Raw genomic sequence first — 14,129 nt, forward strand, 5'->3', positions numbered from 1 at the left:
TATATCAGTGTTCACTGTCATCAGTGCGTTGACAAAATGCTTCCTCTCCTCCCCAAATGATGTGAAAGTGTTATCACTAAACTCCAGACAAGCACAGCACAGAGATCACACCTTGTCTGAAGCCTTTGCAAAAACAAAAGACCAAAGCCGGTGGGGGAAATCTTGTAATCATATTTGGATAATATTTGGATAAAGCCCTTGTTATTTATCTTTTTACACTGTGAGGCCCAACAGTGATTAATGTTGGAGACCTGAGGTTTTTTTAAAAAAAAAAAAAATCATCTCAGGCAAACTTGTTATTACAGCTCTTTGATGACTCCAAAGGTTCAGACAGCCTCTGCACCAGTAAGATTTGATAGTGCACGTCATCAGCCCTTTGGATTTTCCTTTTTTCTTCCTCCCTTGCCTGTAATACTAGTGGTTAAGCTGCTGGTTTGTTGGAGCACATTACAAACGCTGAGCATAGGGGCGAGGAAGCACCTGCTTCCAAGAAGGAGGTGGAGAAAATGCTCCCATGAAAACTTCCAACTTCAGTGGTTTGCACCGACACTTGTGCAGGAGATTGGATTGCTCTGAGATTATGCACATGTTCTTTTGATATTCTTGTGGGAAATGTTCGCCTGATACTTTTTTTTTTTTTCTTCTCCCCGGGAAAAGGCGTGAGGAGAGGGGAGTCGTGCAGCATATAGGCTGTGGTGTGACCAAACCAGTGAATGTAAATTATGGATTGCCTTTGTGGTGGAGTGGTTGGTACAGATTTATGAAACATGTAGCTTTTCGGCTTTGTGTCAACTGCCATTTGTGTTTTAACAATGATGGTCTTTGCTTCTGCATCTGTAACGCATTTTAATGCACCGCAAACTATTACCAGAATTTCCTGCCTTTGGGTAGGCTATGTGGTTTTATCAGAAAGACGCGGACCGCAATCAAGAACGCAGGAGCGATGAGAAGATTCCGCTCGACTTGGATCTGTTTGGTCGGAAGATAGATACACTTTGAGGAGAGCAGTGACAGAGACGAAGACAGCGGCACCATCAATAGTAGAAGTTGGACTGAAACTACACATTCAGTAAGGAAACTGATGCGCGCAAGAAGAGATGCCAGCCAGGCGTGGCTTGTATTTGAATATCCAATGTGAGAATGCGTAGGGAGTATGTATATAATAGGGTCTTTCCTTTTGATAAACAGAGATATCAAACTGATGAGTTATAGTCAAGGACGATTGATGAGCTGAGAGGACTTTGAGGTCTGCTGATTAGAGGAGCACGGCGCGCTGGGTACGCTTTGTGCGTGTATGGATCGGACTTCTGTGTTGCACCGTCAACTTTTTCCCTCCTTAAGCCACCGTACATTTTAATTGCCTTTGTAGATTTTGACAGCTGAACACAATGGCAGAGGTTGGTAGTTTTCTGGGGACACTCGATTTGGATTTACAAAGCTTCCCTGCACTCGGAAATATGCCCTTACCGGAGTCGCCAGTGGGCTTGAATGAGCGGCTGGGGCAGATTGAAGGGAGGCTGCAGCGGGGGTCGCTGACGGATTTTGGGCACCTCAAAGGGATCCTGAGGCGGCGGCAGCTCTACTGCAGAACAGGGTTCCAGCTGGAGATATTCCCCAATGGGACAGTGCATGGGACAAGACAAGACCACAGCAGATTTGGTGAGCAACAAGGCCTTTTCAAAGACCTCGCGTGGCAGCACCTTTTGAAATATTTGAAATATTTGCCACACTTTATTTTAAAATGCACAAAGGTGTGAGAATCATGGCTTACATTTACTTTACCGGCTCACTTATATCTTCTTGTCCACCATGAGATGTTAGATGAAATGACGCCCCGTCGGTGGTAATCAAATAATAATAATAAAAAAATATATATAAATGAAATTCTCTTATATCTTCAGACATTTTCCAGTTTTACACCTTTCTATTATGTATAGCCTTCTAAATGCCCATAATTAAGATTTACGCCATCCTGAATCTGTGGGTAAACTGATTTTAAATGGCTTTATCCTCCACTGTCTCCCTGGTGATTAGTCATCCTGAGGTGTTTGGGATGTTTGTGCGTCATTGTCGCCCGGGTCTGCAGGAGAGCAAAACCACACAACTTTTACCGGCAATCCCCGCTGCGTGTGGGGCGCAGGTGTCTCCCTTCAGCCACAAACAAGCAGTGCGCACAGCCGCGGGACCGCGAGTCTCAGTGGCTGCGCGCACGACGCAGCGGGCCCAGACGGGGCGCGCACACGCGGCACTGATTATACAATTAATATAAATCGTTCGAGGTGTGGTTTGTATCAGAATGATAAACAAATTAGGTCAGGGGGCAGATATGCACATTTCTTGCGCCTCATATCCATGCAGTCATCTCACAGGTGCAGCCCGGCTCGCTTGCTGGAAAGAGTGGAATAACTCTAAATTAAAGCATGACCACTGTGGAATTCAGGGAAGGTTTAATGTTCACTCTTCAGCCAAAACAAGCCAGTTTACAGGGTTGGGTGGTCCGTGTGTTTGTTTCTGGCTTCACTTAACTTAAAAAGCAAGGTCTTTGTCAGAGCTGCAAGGAAGCCATGGCTTTGATTAAAGGGATATGAAACACGCTCTTCACCCCACAAAAATTAGAGGGATCTTCTCTGTCATTCTCTGGCATCAGACGGAGTCAGGAAGATGGGGACCAGGTGGCTGACTTGGCCCATGCCAGTCAAGGCAGACAGCTGTACTCTCTGACTAACCTTCGCATCACAACAGTTAATAGCTTTTAATTATAGCTTTTAATTATACCGCTTGTAGCTCTTCTTTGAAGTTCAGGCTCACTTTACTGTAACTTCCTCTGAGTCAGCAGTCCACTACCAACTTACCCACATTTCACCTACTTCTCACTTTATAACAGTAACCAGTTAGAGCAGTCAAAACAAGACAGGGAAAACACACTCACAATCCACTGTGATAGACTACTGATGTTTTGTCTTTAGTCCAGCCTAAATAATAAAAAAAAAAATGTTGTTATGTAAGACAGCTGCATAGATTATAAATCTTTCTCTGGTGCTTTTCCTCAACAATCCACACATCTCATTTGTATTGAATCCAATGCATGGCCTTGAAAAATCAACTTTCTGAGCCAGTGATTATGCTCGATTTGCTTTGTGAAAGCTTCTATGTCAAGGAAAAGGTTGTGTAGGCACAAATGGGGCAAAAGATGACAATAAGCCAGTTACAAATGAGAGCAGATGAAAAAATGGAACATTCAGTTCCCAAAGCAGGTAACTGCGAGGTATGAATGGTTAAATGTCAGAGGAAGGTGGGACACCTGTAGCCTTACTCCTGGCTGTGTTTCCAGTGTGTTTGTGTGTTTCTCTGACCGATACGGTGTGTTTGACCCCAGGTATCCTGGAGTTCATCAGTCTGGCAGTGGGTCTGGTCAGCATCAGGGGGGTGGATGCTGGCCTCTACCTCGGCATGAATGAGAAAGGAGAGCTCTATGGGTCGGTAAGTCAAACCCCTCCTTTCCTTTTGCAACCCCGCCTCCAGCCCACAGCCTCGCTCATTCACAACAAGCCTGGCACATTAGTAACTGCAGATGTAGGCTTTTATATGAATAGCTTTTCAGATTGGTAACACACAACATTTTCAAGACATTCTCAGAGCACGGTGCATCGTTATTACTGTGTATTGTCAATCCCAAGCTATCAAAAGTGGTTTTCATGGGAACCTAAAGTAACCGTCTGGAAGTTCATTTGTTATCAAGGTTCCCATAGATGGCAGATGGGAAAGACACCGTGAGACAAAACAAAGATGTTTCTTATTCTCACACAGTCCAATGCATGTCTCCTTAGTTTCCTGCTGCTTACTGTAGTTTCCCTCAGCATGGTGACCGTATAAATGAAGAAAGACATGTATCTCAATGGTATGGACTTTCAGATTGAAAACAACAACTGTGGCAGACAGACTGCTGAATACTTCTTTTCCATGGGAAGGGATTCAAGGAAATGTTCCAAGATCCTCCATGCGTTTGTGCGCTGCGCGAGAGAGGAAACCAACCTCTTCATTTAGTTTTGAGATATGCAAAAATATTTACATATTTCCCCCGAGTAGAGACAGGAACGTTTGGAGTCACTTCAGATGTACTTTTGGTGAATTCGGTAGAAGTTCTCAGATCAACCCCTCAGTGCACAGCTGCACTTGAGTTTGGACTTACATGTTAAATATAGAAGAAATCTCATATGCTTATACTTTCCACAGCACAAAGTAGCATCTGTAAACCGTTTTTTCATCTTTCTTAACTCTCTCTCACACAGGGCCAGGCATTTAAGAGAGAGAGAGAAAGGCAGAGAGAGAGAGAGAGGGAGAAATAAAGAGGGGAGATGAGGGGGAGGGCATGTGAGGGTTACCTGTATCAGGTGTCCCAGGGCATTACCTGAGGGCCTCCCAGGCTCGGACTGCCGCTGGCTCTGAGGCAGTCAGAACAGAGGCCACTTTTGAGCATGTCCATTATGTTGAAACTGCAGATATCATTACTGCGTACTATCAGAGTCTGGCATCCTGTCGCTTTGACCCTGGGAGGGGGGATGGGGCTAGAAGAGGAGGGACGGTGGTGGGGATGGGGGGGGGGTCATCTGGTAATCACACACCTGACTGAGTCACCTGACGGGCAGAGGAGATGTAGACACGTCTGTCTGACTCCGAGAGGGGCCAGGGAGCCGGGATCAGCCCACAACCACTATCAAAACTGGGAAACAGGTAGAAGGGCGCTTCCGTCCCTCAACCACCAGACCTTGACGGGCCGCTTTTGATCCGGCGAGGTTTCTGTGTGTATATGAGGATAGAGCTGGCCCAGTCATGTGCCCCCGAGGCTGTGTTTACAGACAACACATTCACCACACAGCCGCAGCCAAGCAGCAGAACCAGCTGACAGCTAATCAACAAAATTGCCTCTGGAATTAAAAAAATTACCCAGCGCTGGAATAGTGGTCAGACTGCCTGGATAAACACTTGCTAGAGCTACTTGCTGTGTTAAAAGGAGAGATCGACGGATCACTACCATTTTTCGTATGGTGCAGAGGGGCCATGGCATCCCCAGCCAAGGCTCTCCTCAGGGCAGTACCCCTGCCACGCCTGAGATTCAGGCTTCTAACAGAGCAACTCCGCTGCATGACTGACTGGTCTTGGCAGGAAAGCGGCTCTAACTCTTCTGCTTCTATTGTTCTCACACGCTCGCTCAGCCAGCAGACTCTCACCTGTTGAACCCACAGCCATCGCTCATGCTGTGCTGTCAGTGAAGGCCTAGACTTTGAGAGCTGCCGTGTGTGTGTGTGTGTGTATAAAACAGCGACGAGAGAGAGAGAGAGAGAGGCAGTGAAAGAATGAGGGAAGCCTGTATGTGTGTTCTTGTTGCATCACAGGGAGGGAGATAATTCTCCATGCACACTGAAAGGTTAACAGGTCTGTGCAGCACGTTTGGGGTGTAAAGTGAAAAGCTGCAAGTAATGACTTTCCCTCTTTTGTCATAATGAGCACCTGCCTAAAAGGGTTTCCACTGGTTCATTTCAGCTTATGTGTGGCACTCAAAAATGTGCAACAGTCCAACAGTAAATGACACACAAAAGTCTATTAAGAGGACTGTTATTTGCATGACCCATCTCAAACATTTTTGTTTCTATACCTTTTTACTGCTGTCTTTAGAAATACGAATCCAATATTGCTCCCTGTTGCTCAGCCTATGCCGTATGACTCTACCATATGACTAATTTGCTGCTCTCTGTTCCTTGCAGAAGAAGCTGACAGCAGAATGTGTGTTCAGGGAGCAGTTTGAGGAGAACTGGTACAACACCTACGCTTCGACGCTGTACAAGCACACAGACACGGGACGGTTTTACTACGTGGCCTTAAATAAGGACGGCTCGCCCAGGGAAGGGGGCAGGACTAAAAAACACCAGAAACTCACACATTTCCTACCCAGGCCGGTGGAAATTGAAAAGATCCCTCAGGCTTACAGAGACCTCTTCCAATACAGGTGACCAGTGCCCACACTGGGACAACTGGCCGAGTCTGGCGGGACAGAGAAGGAAAGAAGGAAAGAAGAAGGAGGGAGTTATGGATGTTTTGAACCTGGGACAGAACTCTATACGTCTCGACCTTGCTTTGCGCGGCTCCCCCATGATGCTTGCGTCTGCTCCTCGATCCACATGCAAAGCCCGCCACCGAGCACAGCGCAGAAGTAAACATGGGTGTGGCTTTCTTTTGCCTCTGCAGCCGGCGTCTGACCACATGACAGAGGAAGACTTATCTTCTAAAAATCTTCTAAAAACCACTGCAGCCATAGAGAGATGAGGTCGGACTGTGAGGTCAGGACGATCGAATCTGAGCCACAGGTGCCACGATTGTTTTCCGAATAACCACTTTCAGAGGCGAATGGATGGATTTAAGCGATAGCGAACGCAGTGATGAAAGATTGGGCTGTTTTTGCCCTTGGCAGGTTTGAGTAGCGCGAAGCTGGATTGGTTGGACTCCAAAGAGAGAAGGACCATCAGTGACTGACCGAGAAACTGTTAGGAGCTTCAGATGAGACCACTGCAGATCTCATGTGGTGCATTTGTCATGCATTATAAGCAAGTCATGGTAATGTTTATGCCGACCCTGAAGCCAGCATGCCAGTTCACTGAAGAGAGGGCACATTCCACATACAGACAGAGGGTCGGAGACGGCCACAAACTATGTGCTAAATGCATAGTAATTGCCAGCTTAGGACGTAGCGAGGTACAAAAGTGTCTGGTGTACGAAACAGCGAAGAGAAATTGTGAGAGGAATGACTGTGAGGCAACAGAGAACAAATTGTTACAAGGGGAACCCGAATTCAGTACGTTTTCTTCTAAATCAAAGATGGAAGAGGAAAAAAAAAATCTCTATGTTTAATGTGAGACATTGGGAGATAAAAGAGCACTTACTGCCAATCCACCCCTAGCTGGGAGTTCACTTGGTCTCCTGGGCGATCATCACATTTAAATAAAATATTACATAGCAACTTGTAGGAATTTCATAAGATACATCTGAGTAAGCTTGGGACAAAAAAAAAAAGCACTTCTCTGACTGTTGTTGTAAGGATAATCTGCATAAGTGATGGATTTTCAAAATGATGGTGACTTGTAATGTTCAGAGTGTCAGGAACATTATTAAAAATGCAAGCAGCTGAGGTGTACGTATGGGTGATCCTATTTATGAGATGTACAATATATTTATTTTCTACATATAAAGTATAAATATAAATCTATATATTTATTTATTGCAAAGACTTTATTTTGTAATGAACTTGAAGTTATCTGAACTGTAGATTCTACTGAATTATACAGAAAATTCAAAAAAAAAAAAAAAAAAATGATGAAGTGCGATGAATAAGACAATAAAATTGTCCTGCTATTGAGTGCTCATTGTGAGACTATTTTTGCTTGAATACAGATCTGATGTACCAATTAAAACCGGATTAAGAATATAGCATGTGGAAAACATTGCATTTTTACTCCACCTTTCACATCCTAATTTGTGTAACATCATTTCACCTGAGAATGACCCTAAAAGCCAGTGGAGGAGGTTGGCAGACATAACACTTGTGGTTGAGGTGGAGTTCCAGAAAACCACAACTTTATTTAAGCATACCATAGCTCCCTTTCCTTTTGGTGGAAAAAAAAAAAAGGTTTGGGCCTTCTTGATGTAACATGGTACTGAAAGAACATTCTTATGGGGTTTGCTCAGAATTAATAAATGTCTCAAATTGACAAAATGTCTTAAAAAGCAGTGCCCACTGGGTCTGGTGTCCCCATGTCCAAAAGACAGACCGCAAATGGGGTAAAGGGATAGGGCAGATATTTTCCCAGAGGACAACACCCATACAATCTCACAGCAATTTGCCCTCATAAACCCTTTACCAAGTCGTATGCACAGGCCCCCTCTGTCTCCACAAGGTCTTAGTCAGCCTACATCCACCGTACAAAATCAGATTCCTTATGCAACTGGATCTCGACCCCTAATTGGCTCTACACATCATCATGGATTTAGGGCAATGACTGGTTACTCGATGCAGGGGCCTCACAGGCTCCGCTGTAGTGCAGTCTGCGCCGGGGCCTTTTCAATGGACAGAAACAGCTGCCCGCTGCACGGCGAGCCAGCAGGGATGTGCAGCAAACCTGGAGTGGTGGTAATCTGGGGCTAAGAGGGGATGGGATCAACATTTCAACATCTGCAATAGTTGTAATGTTTCTTCACTGGCAGATATCTGTAAGCTGTGAGAGCAAGCTCCCCTGGGGGGAGGGAATGGAAAAGTCAAAGACATGCAGGGGAAAACCCTGGCAGACTGAGAAATGAAAACAATACCGACAGAGGGAAAAATAGATGAAAGATTGAAAGGAGAAGAGAGTGTGGGACAAAAGGGGCTTAGATAGTGCTCAGGGTGTGATATGAATCTCATATGCAGGGACATTGCATTAGGATGTTATCAGTTATCCGCTCTCCAACTATTTCATTCACACACTCAGGAACCTGCACCAAAGTCTAGATATTACACATGCAGACAGATAATGGACATTTTGGAGGGACATATATTTAAGACCAAAAAGTTCCCAAATCTCTTAAAAATGTAATTGTTGGTTCTGCTCTCTCAAAACACATTAGTATCAGATGAGACGCTTTGTTCTCCCAATTCATATTTACACAACATGGACTTAACTTACCAGCATTCACAGTTATATATTCAGCAATTACAGTTAGTCTTATTTTTCTGGTTTTCATCCATCATGACTTACTTCACTGAAGACCTTCAGGGGACCTCCAGGTTCTTGGGAGTGCTGCCGTCCAACTCACACATACACACATAGGGTCAATACATAACCCGCAGGAATAAGCAGACGAATGGGATTTTGTTGCTTTAGCCTGAAAGCATTTTTTTTTTTTGCATTGGAATGCCAAAATCATTTGTATCTATCAGTTTCATACTAGTCAAACTACAGCTGTTATTTCTGCTTTTCAGACCATAGTTAAAAGTATAATATTGTGTGTGTGTGCACGCACTGGATAGCAATGCCTCTATTGACCTGGAGGTATGAAAGCTTGATAGTAAAGTAAGTGATAACATTTTCTACAGTCATTACCATAACAGAAAATAGAGAAAAGGGGCCTAGGTTTAAAATAACTAGAATCATGGCTTAAGTGCTTCAGCCCACAAGAAAAAATGACTCGAAAACAGGAGGTGGTCATCCTTTTGGTCACTTTATTAAATGTTATATTACTTATCAAGATAGTAGCAGATCAGATTAATGGCCAATCAACTTGATGTATTTGCTAACATAAGAACATTCTTAAGAGGGCAAAAAAGTTTCTCTACATTTATGAAATACACCTTGTGCAAAGATAGGAGTCAACAGTCTCCAAATGACAAATGTATATAGTCCTCGTCATACAGCTACACCAGTTTAAGCATTTAGAAGCAAGGATGTGCCAAAGTAGAATACAGAGAGGCTGGGGGCCTAGAGGCCGTGTCCAGGGGCGCATCTCACAAAGTCAAGTCCACAAGCCAGTCAGATCACCAATCACATGTCTAGTCTTTACAAAGATTAAGCTCAGTCTGTCCTCTCATACTCTGATAGCTGGCTAACTTGATTGTGCTTTGTGAGACCGAGTTCATCACCCAGACATGGGTGCAACACAAGTGGAACATAAACAATGAACAGGACGCACGGTGCTATGCTAGACAACACTCGACAACGTGAATGATGTTACAAAAAGGTCATAGGAACCGGCAGGCAGTTTTTGAACGACACAAGCATTCCATTACCATGTTCAGCAACAACTAATGTAAACGCCTAAAAGCATAATAGAAAAGATTTTCAACAAATCTCAAATTTCAGTACTTTACATAACATTTTTAGGAAATGGATATAAGGCCATTACTTTTTTGTCGGTTTTCTTTCTTTTTAATTTTTTTTTTTTTTTTTTTTACACTGACATACCAATTTTTCTATCTCCCAAAAAGAGCAGGACTTCACAGCACCAATAGCTGTCCGCTAGCTAAATACTGGTGGAGGAATCTATTGGGGATAAAATCATTTAGATCTTTACATCATAGAATCCTGTCACCAACAACACTGGTCCCACTCAGGTTTTGTTAGGCATTTAAAACTGTATAAAAAACAACTGAGTTTAAATAATCAGCAAACCCTCCTTTAAGGGGAAAACAATACAATGCTTAAAAGCATTGGGGGTAAAACTTGGTTTTCTTTAAATACATGAAAAATGAAGATATAGAACTCGAATAACATTAAGGCGGTATATACATAATTTCAGATGAAATTGCTAATAGACCCCCTTCTTACGTCATTTATACATTTCTTTTACCTCCTCTTAGTGACTAAAAACAAGAGAAGGAAGGACAAAGGGCATCTCTGAGATCTTCTTGAGGCCCAAGTGGACAGCAGCCTAGTCTCAAAACTACAGCCCTCTCTGTTTGGTGCACCGCTTTCAGCCACGCGGAGCTGAACCAGTATGTTACGACCATTTTGGCTCCAGTCATTTTAATAGTGCATTAACTACAGAGAGCAGGGCCCTGCTTGGACTGGGCCGCTGTGAACCCGCTAACCGGGTGGGAGTGAGGATCGTCCTCCTGACCTACAGGCCCTTGGAGGGCCCAGGGTTCTTGTCCATTGCTTGATGGGGCGCCATGCCATGGAGCTGCTGGTAAAGTCCCAGCAGGTCCATCTGGCTGAGCCCAGAGGCTCCCAGCATGCCGTTCTGCAGGGCCAGCTGGTTCAGGTAAGAGGCCTGATTGGCTATGGCCAGCTGCTGCTCCCGGACCTTCCTGTTGGTGATCACCTTCTGCACGTACATCATCAGCTGTGCAGACACAGAGAGAGATACAGAGGAAGTTGAGACTAATTGTCAATTCAAGTTGGCTAAACCAAGCTGAGGTACAGAAGCTGAAGCAACCAAGATCTGTGGAGGGGAAATGTTAATAATGCGCTTTTTAGCAATGGAACAGGGCAGAATGCTTCCCAAACAGTTGTTACACACAGGGCTGTGTTTTGGGGAAATGGGATGTAGTAAACCGGGCAGAGGAACGCAGCTTTACGGCTGGGCCGTAGGGTCAGTGAGAGTGGCGTGTCAGCGTTGTGGTAAAGGTTAAGGAGGCTGTTGTAAGGGTCATGTTAGCTTCAGGTGTACCAGGCTGGAAAACAAATACCAGCCAAGTGCAGCTCAATTTCAGCTGTCACAGACAAACTCACCTTCTCCACTGGCCACTCGTAATCAGTAAAAATCTAGTGGGCTGGGAAAATGGTGTTGGCAGCAGAACATATAATATACATATTTTTTATTGTCAGCCACTAGACCAGAAAGGTCTTCCTCTTGGGGCTTACCGTCTGCTGCTTGCTGAGAACATCCCTGTACACTGCTTCCCTGTGTTTGAGCTCCATCTCCACGCTGGCCTGCCGCCCCAGAGCAATGGACTGGACGTGGTTCTCAGAAAGTTCTGGGTTCTCCTTCCACTGTGGTTGAGAGGAGAGGGGACAGTTGACATAAATTAAGCTTAACCAGTGTCACAACTGCAATAACACCAGGTACATGCTGTCCCAGTGTAATGGATGACAGCAATAACTGTTCATGAGTACGGACTTAAAAGAGGACAATCCTTTAGATTAAGACCAGTTGACTAGTTATGAGCCATTAACAGGAGTCTGATCAAATTGAGAGCTTGTGTTACGTTACCAAATAGAAGACACTCACCACTCTCGCAATAATATCTTCCAGTGATTCTCGGGGTAAAGTCTTCAATGCATTTGTTGCTTCCATAACTTTCTGGCGACCCTGGTTTATGAGGTCCTGCACAAAGATAAACAAGGGGGAAAATTTTAATGCGCAAGCTAAGAGGCACTTGAGCAGCCTAATGGCCCACCATCATCACTAGGATGTATTAAACACTGCCAGCTATGCTAATGAAGTCATGAATATAGCCAATTAATGAATTAAGCAACAAACATACTTGTCTTCGCATAACACAAGGGCAGTATAAATATGAACTCTGAGTCTTAAAGCTTCATGTTCCAGACCACCAAGTTGAGTTTCATTAAACTGCAGAAACACAATTATTCCACCCTATAGAGACCCTGGCATGAACAGATATTTTGGTTTGCATAAAGTATTAAATTGTTTACAAGTCAAATTGAACAATGACCAATAGATTTAAACTGGTGAGATTAAAACCAAGTTAAAATAATCACTCATAAACTGTACTGTAACACTTTCTCAAGAATTCAATTAGAGTGAAATTATTCTTCATTTTGCTGGAAGCTTCTCAGCGACCGCTGGAAGAACCTGAAGTCGACTTAGTGCAGCGTCTTAAAAGGAAGAAATGAGCGTTAAATGAATAAGCAAACATCCAAAATGCGATCAGATTATCTGCTCTGTAGGGGAAACCCACGTTGTGAGCATGAAGCTTATATCATAAGGACTGAACGTATGTATTCATGTGTTCTACAGTTGCTACTCTCACAAAAACAGATCTACACTGAGACAGACAGACGCCACCATGACGACATAATGTACCCCTATACCATGTGCCATGGTGAAGGAACATAAAAAAACATAGTACACAGTATATTTTTTTTCACTCACTTGCCCTCAACATTGAAAAATACACATTCCCTCTTGGACCTGCTCTCCAGTCCCCTTGTTGGATGTGCCACTATGTATAAATAGCAGCTGGCACAGACGCTGGAGTGCAAACTGTTGGGCAGAGCCAGGCTCACCAGCGAGCCGACTGCTGTCACAATTAGCAGTGGGGTCTGAGGAATGTGGGGCTCCATGCCGTGGGGGGAGGAGGTGTGGGAGGACGGGTGGGGGGGGGGGCTGGGCATGAGAGGGGGCATGTGGAGCTCATTACTTACCTCCAGCTGCTGGTTGCTCATGGAGGCCAAAGCCGCCACGTTGAAGGGGAAGTAGCTGGAGGCGCCCATGTCCATCTGGGAGTATGCTGCCGGGTAGCTGGACCTCATGGACAGACCCTGAGAGATGAAAGACAGAGACGGAGGGGGGTGGGGGGTGGGGGGCCACAAGATTAGTACACATCAGTCAGACAACAAGGAGCATGATGGGAGACACTGTATGACATCACCGCGACTGACCAGACAGCCCTGGCAGTTCATTAACGTCTCCCGTCCCAGTTTTATGACGACCAGCACCTGCAAGCTTTTCACTTGAACAAGTTGAGGATTTTGCTCCAAACGTTCAAGATCAGCCAGCAATCAAGATAAAACAAAGCCTTCAGCTCGACACATAAATAACCTCCCAGTCTTGGCCTTGTCCTCTTGTATGAATCGTGTGTGTGTGTGTGTGTGTGTGTGTATGCGTAGTGACCTGGAGTAAACAGTCTTGTCACAGTAAAGGTCAGCAGGATGCTGGTGTTTTTGTGTAATTGAGCCTCTGCTGCAGATGGTCTGCCTGTGCCCTGTAATCTAGCCATCCGGTATGTAGGTAGGGGTGTGTGTGTGTGTGTGTGTGTGTGTGTGTGTGTGTGTTTCAGAGCAGTTCAGCGCAGGTGTGCAAGGCTAAACAGTACAAAACCTCCAAACAAATCCAAATACACGCATTCATACACTCAAGTATACAACCATTAACGCATACACAAACTTTTTCTTCTCTTTTGGGAATGGGAGCTACTAGCAACAAGTAGCCACATTTAAATGTCAACTGCAGCGTTAGATACTTTGCAGACTTCCATCATCAATTTTCAGACAGACAGTCTCTCACACACACACACACGCACGCAAGGATCGAGACCGGGCCTTATTTCCAAAACTTGATGTATTGTCTGAAACCAGAATTTATGACAGGAGCCTCGCTAAGCTCTGTGCCGAGCTGAAGTCATCCCGGCGAGACCGAGGGCTCCTGGGTTCAGTTTCGTTTTGGGCGCCTGATCACTTTCTCACCGGTTTTCCCATTTCCTGAGTTGCAAATATGAAATGCACACACATAACTTCGCCTAGCCGCCTCTGACCAATCCTTCAGTTGTGAAGACAGAAACAGAGGGAGGGTCAGGTTCCACTTGTTTCTGTTCAGAAGCTCAAAATATACAATATACGGTATTGATGTATGGGCCTACT

The 14,129-nt window shown here is 44.7% G+C and overlaps 2 protein-coding genes across 2 annotated transcripts in view; one reads left to right on the forward strand and one right to left on the reverse strand.

The window, feature by feature from the left end:
- Nucleotides 1-800: 800 nt before the first annotated feature.
- Nucleotides 801-7,345, forward strand: fgf16 (fibroblast growth factor 16). The gene is made up of 3 exons (XM_030062070.1): nucleotides 801-1,659; nucleotides 3,377-3,480; nucleotides 5,763-7,345. The coding sequence occupies exons 1-3, from the start codon at nucleotides 1,389-1,391 to the stop codon at nucleotides 6,006-6,008; spliced, it is 621 nt and encodes a 206-aa protein (XP_029917930.1). The 5' UTR covers nucleotides 801-1,388; the 3' UTR covers nucleotides 6,009-7,345.
- A 1,885-nt stretch (nucleotides 7,346-9,230) lies between these two features.
- The window catches only part of atrx (ATRX chromatin remodeler), a 37,325-nt gene continuing 32,426 nt past the window's right edge, over nucleotides 9,231-14,129 (reverse strand). The window contains exons 31-34 of the mRNA XM_030062198.1: nucleotides 12,915-13,031; nucleotides 11,755-11,850; nucleotides 11,388-11,516; nucleotides 9,231-10,866 (exon numbers count right to left, since the gene is read on the reverse strand). Of these exons, the coding sequence (XP_029918058.1) occupies nucleotides 10,642-10,866; nucleotides 11,388-11,516; nucleotides 11,755-11,850; nucleotides 12,915-13,031 (567 nt within the window). The 3' untranslated portion in view covers nucleotides 9,231-10,641. The remainder of the gene's footprint in view (nucleotides 10,867-11,387; nucleotides 11,517-11,754; nucleotides 11,851-12,914; nucleotides 13,032-14,129) is intronic.

Source organism: Myripristis murdjan, chromosome 10 (assembly GCF_902150065.1).
Source record: "Myripristis murdjan chromosome 10, fMyrMur1.1, whole genome shotgun sequence".
NCBI classification, from domain to species: Eukaryota; Metazoa; Chordata; class Actinopteri; order Holocentriformes; family Holocentridae; genus Myripristis; species Myripristis murdjan.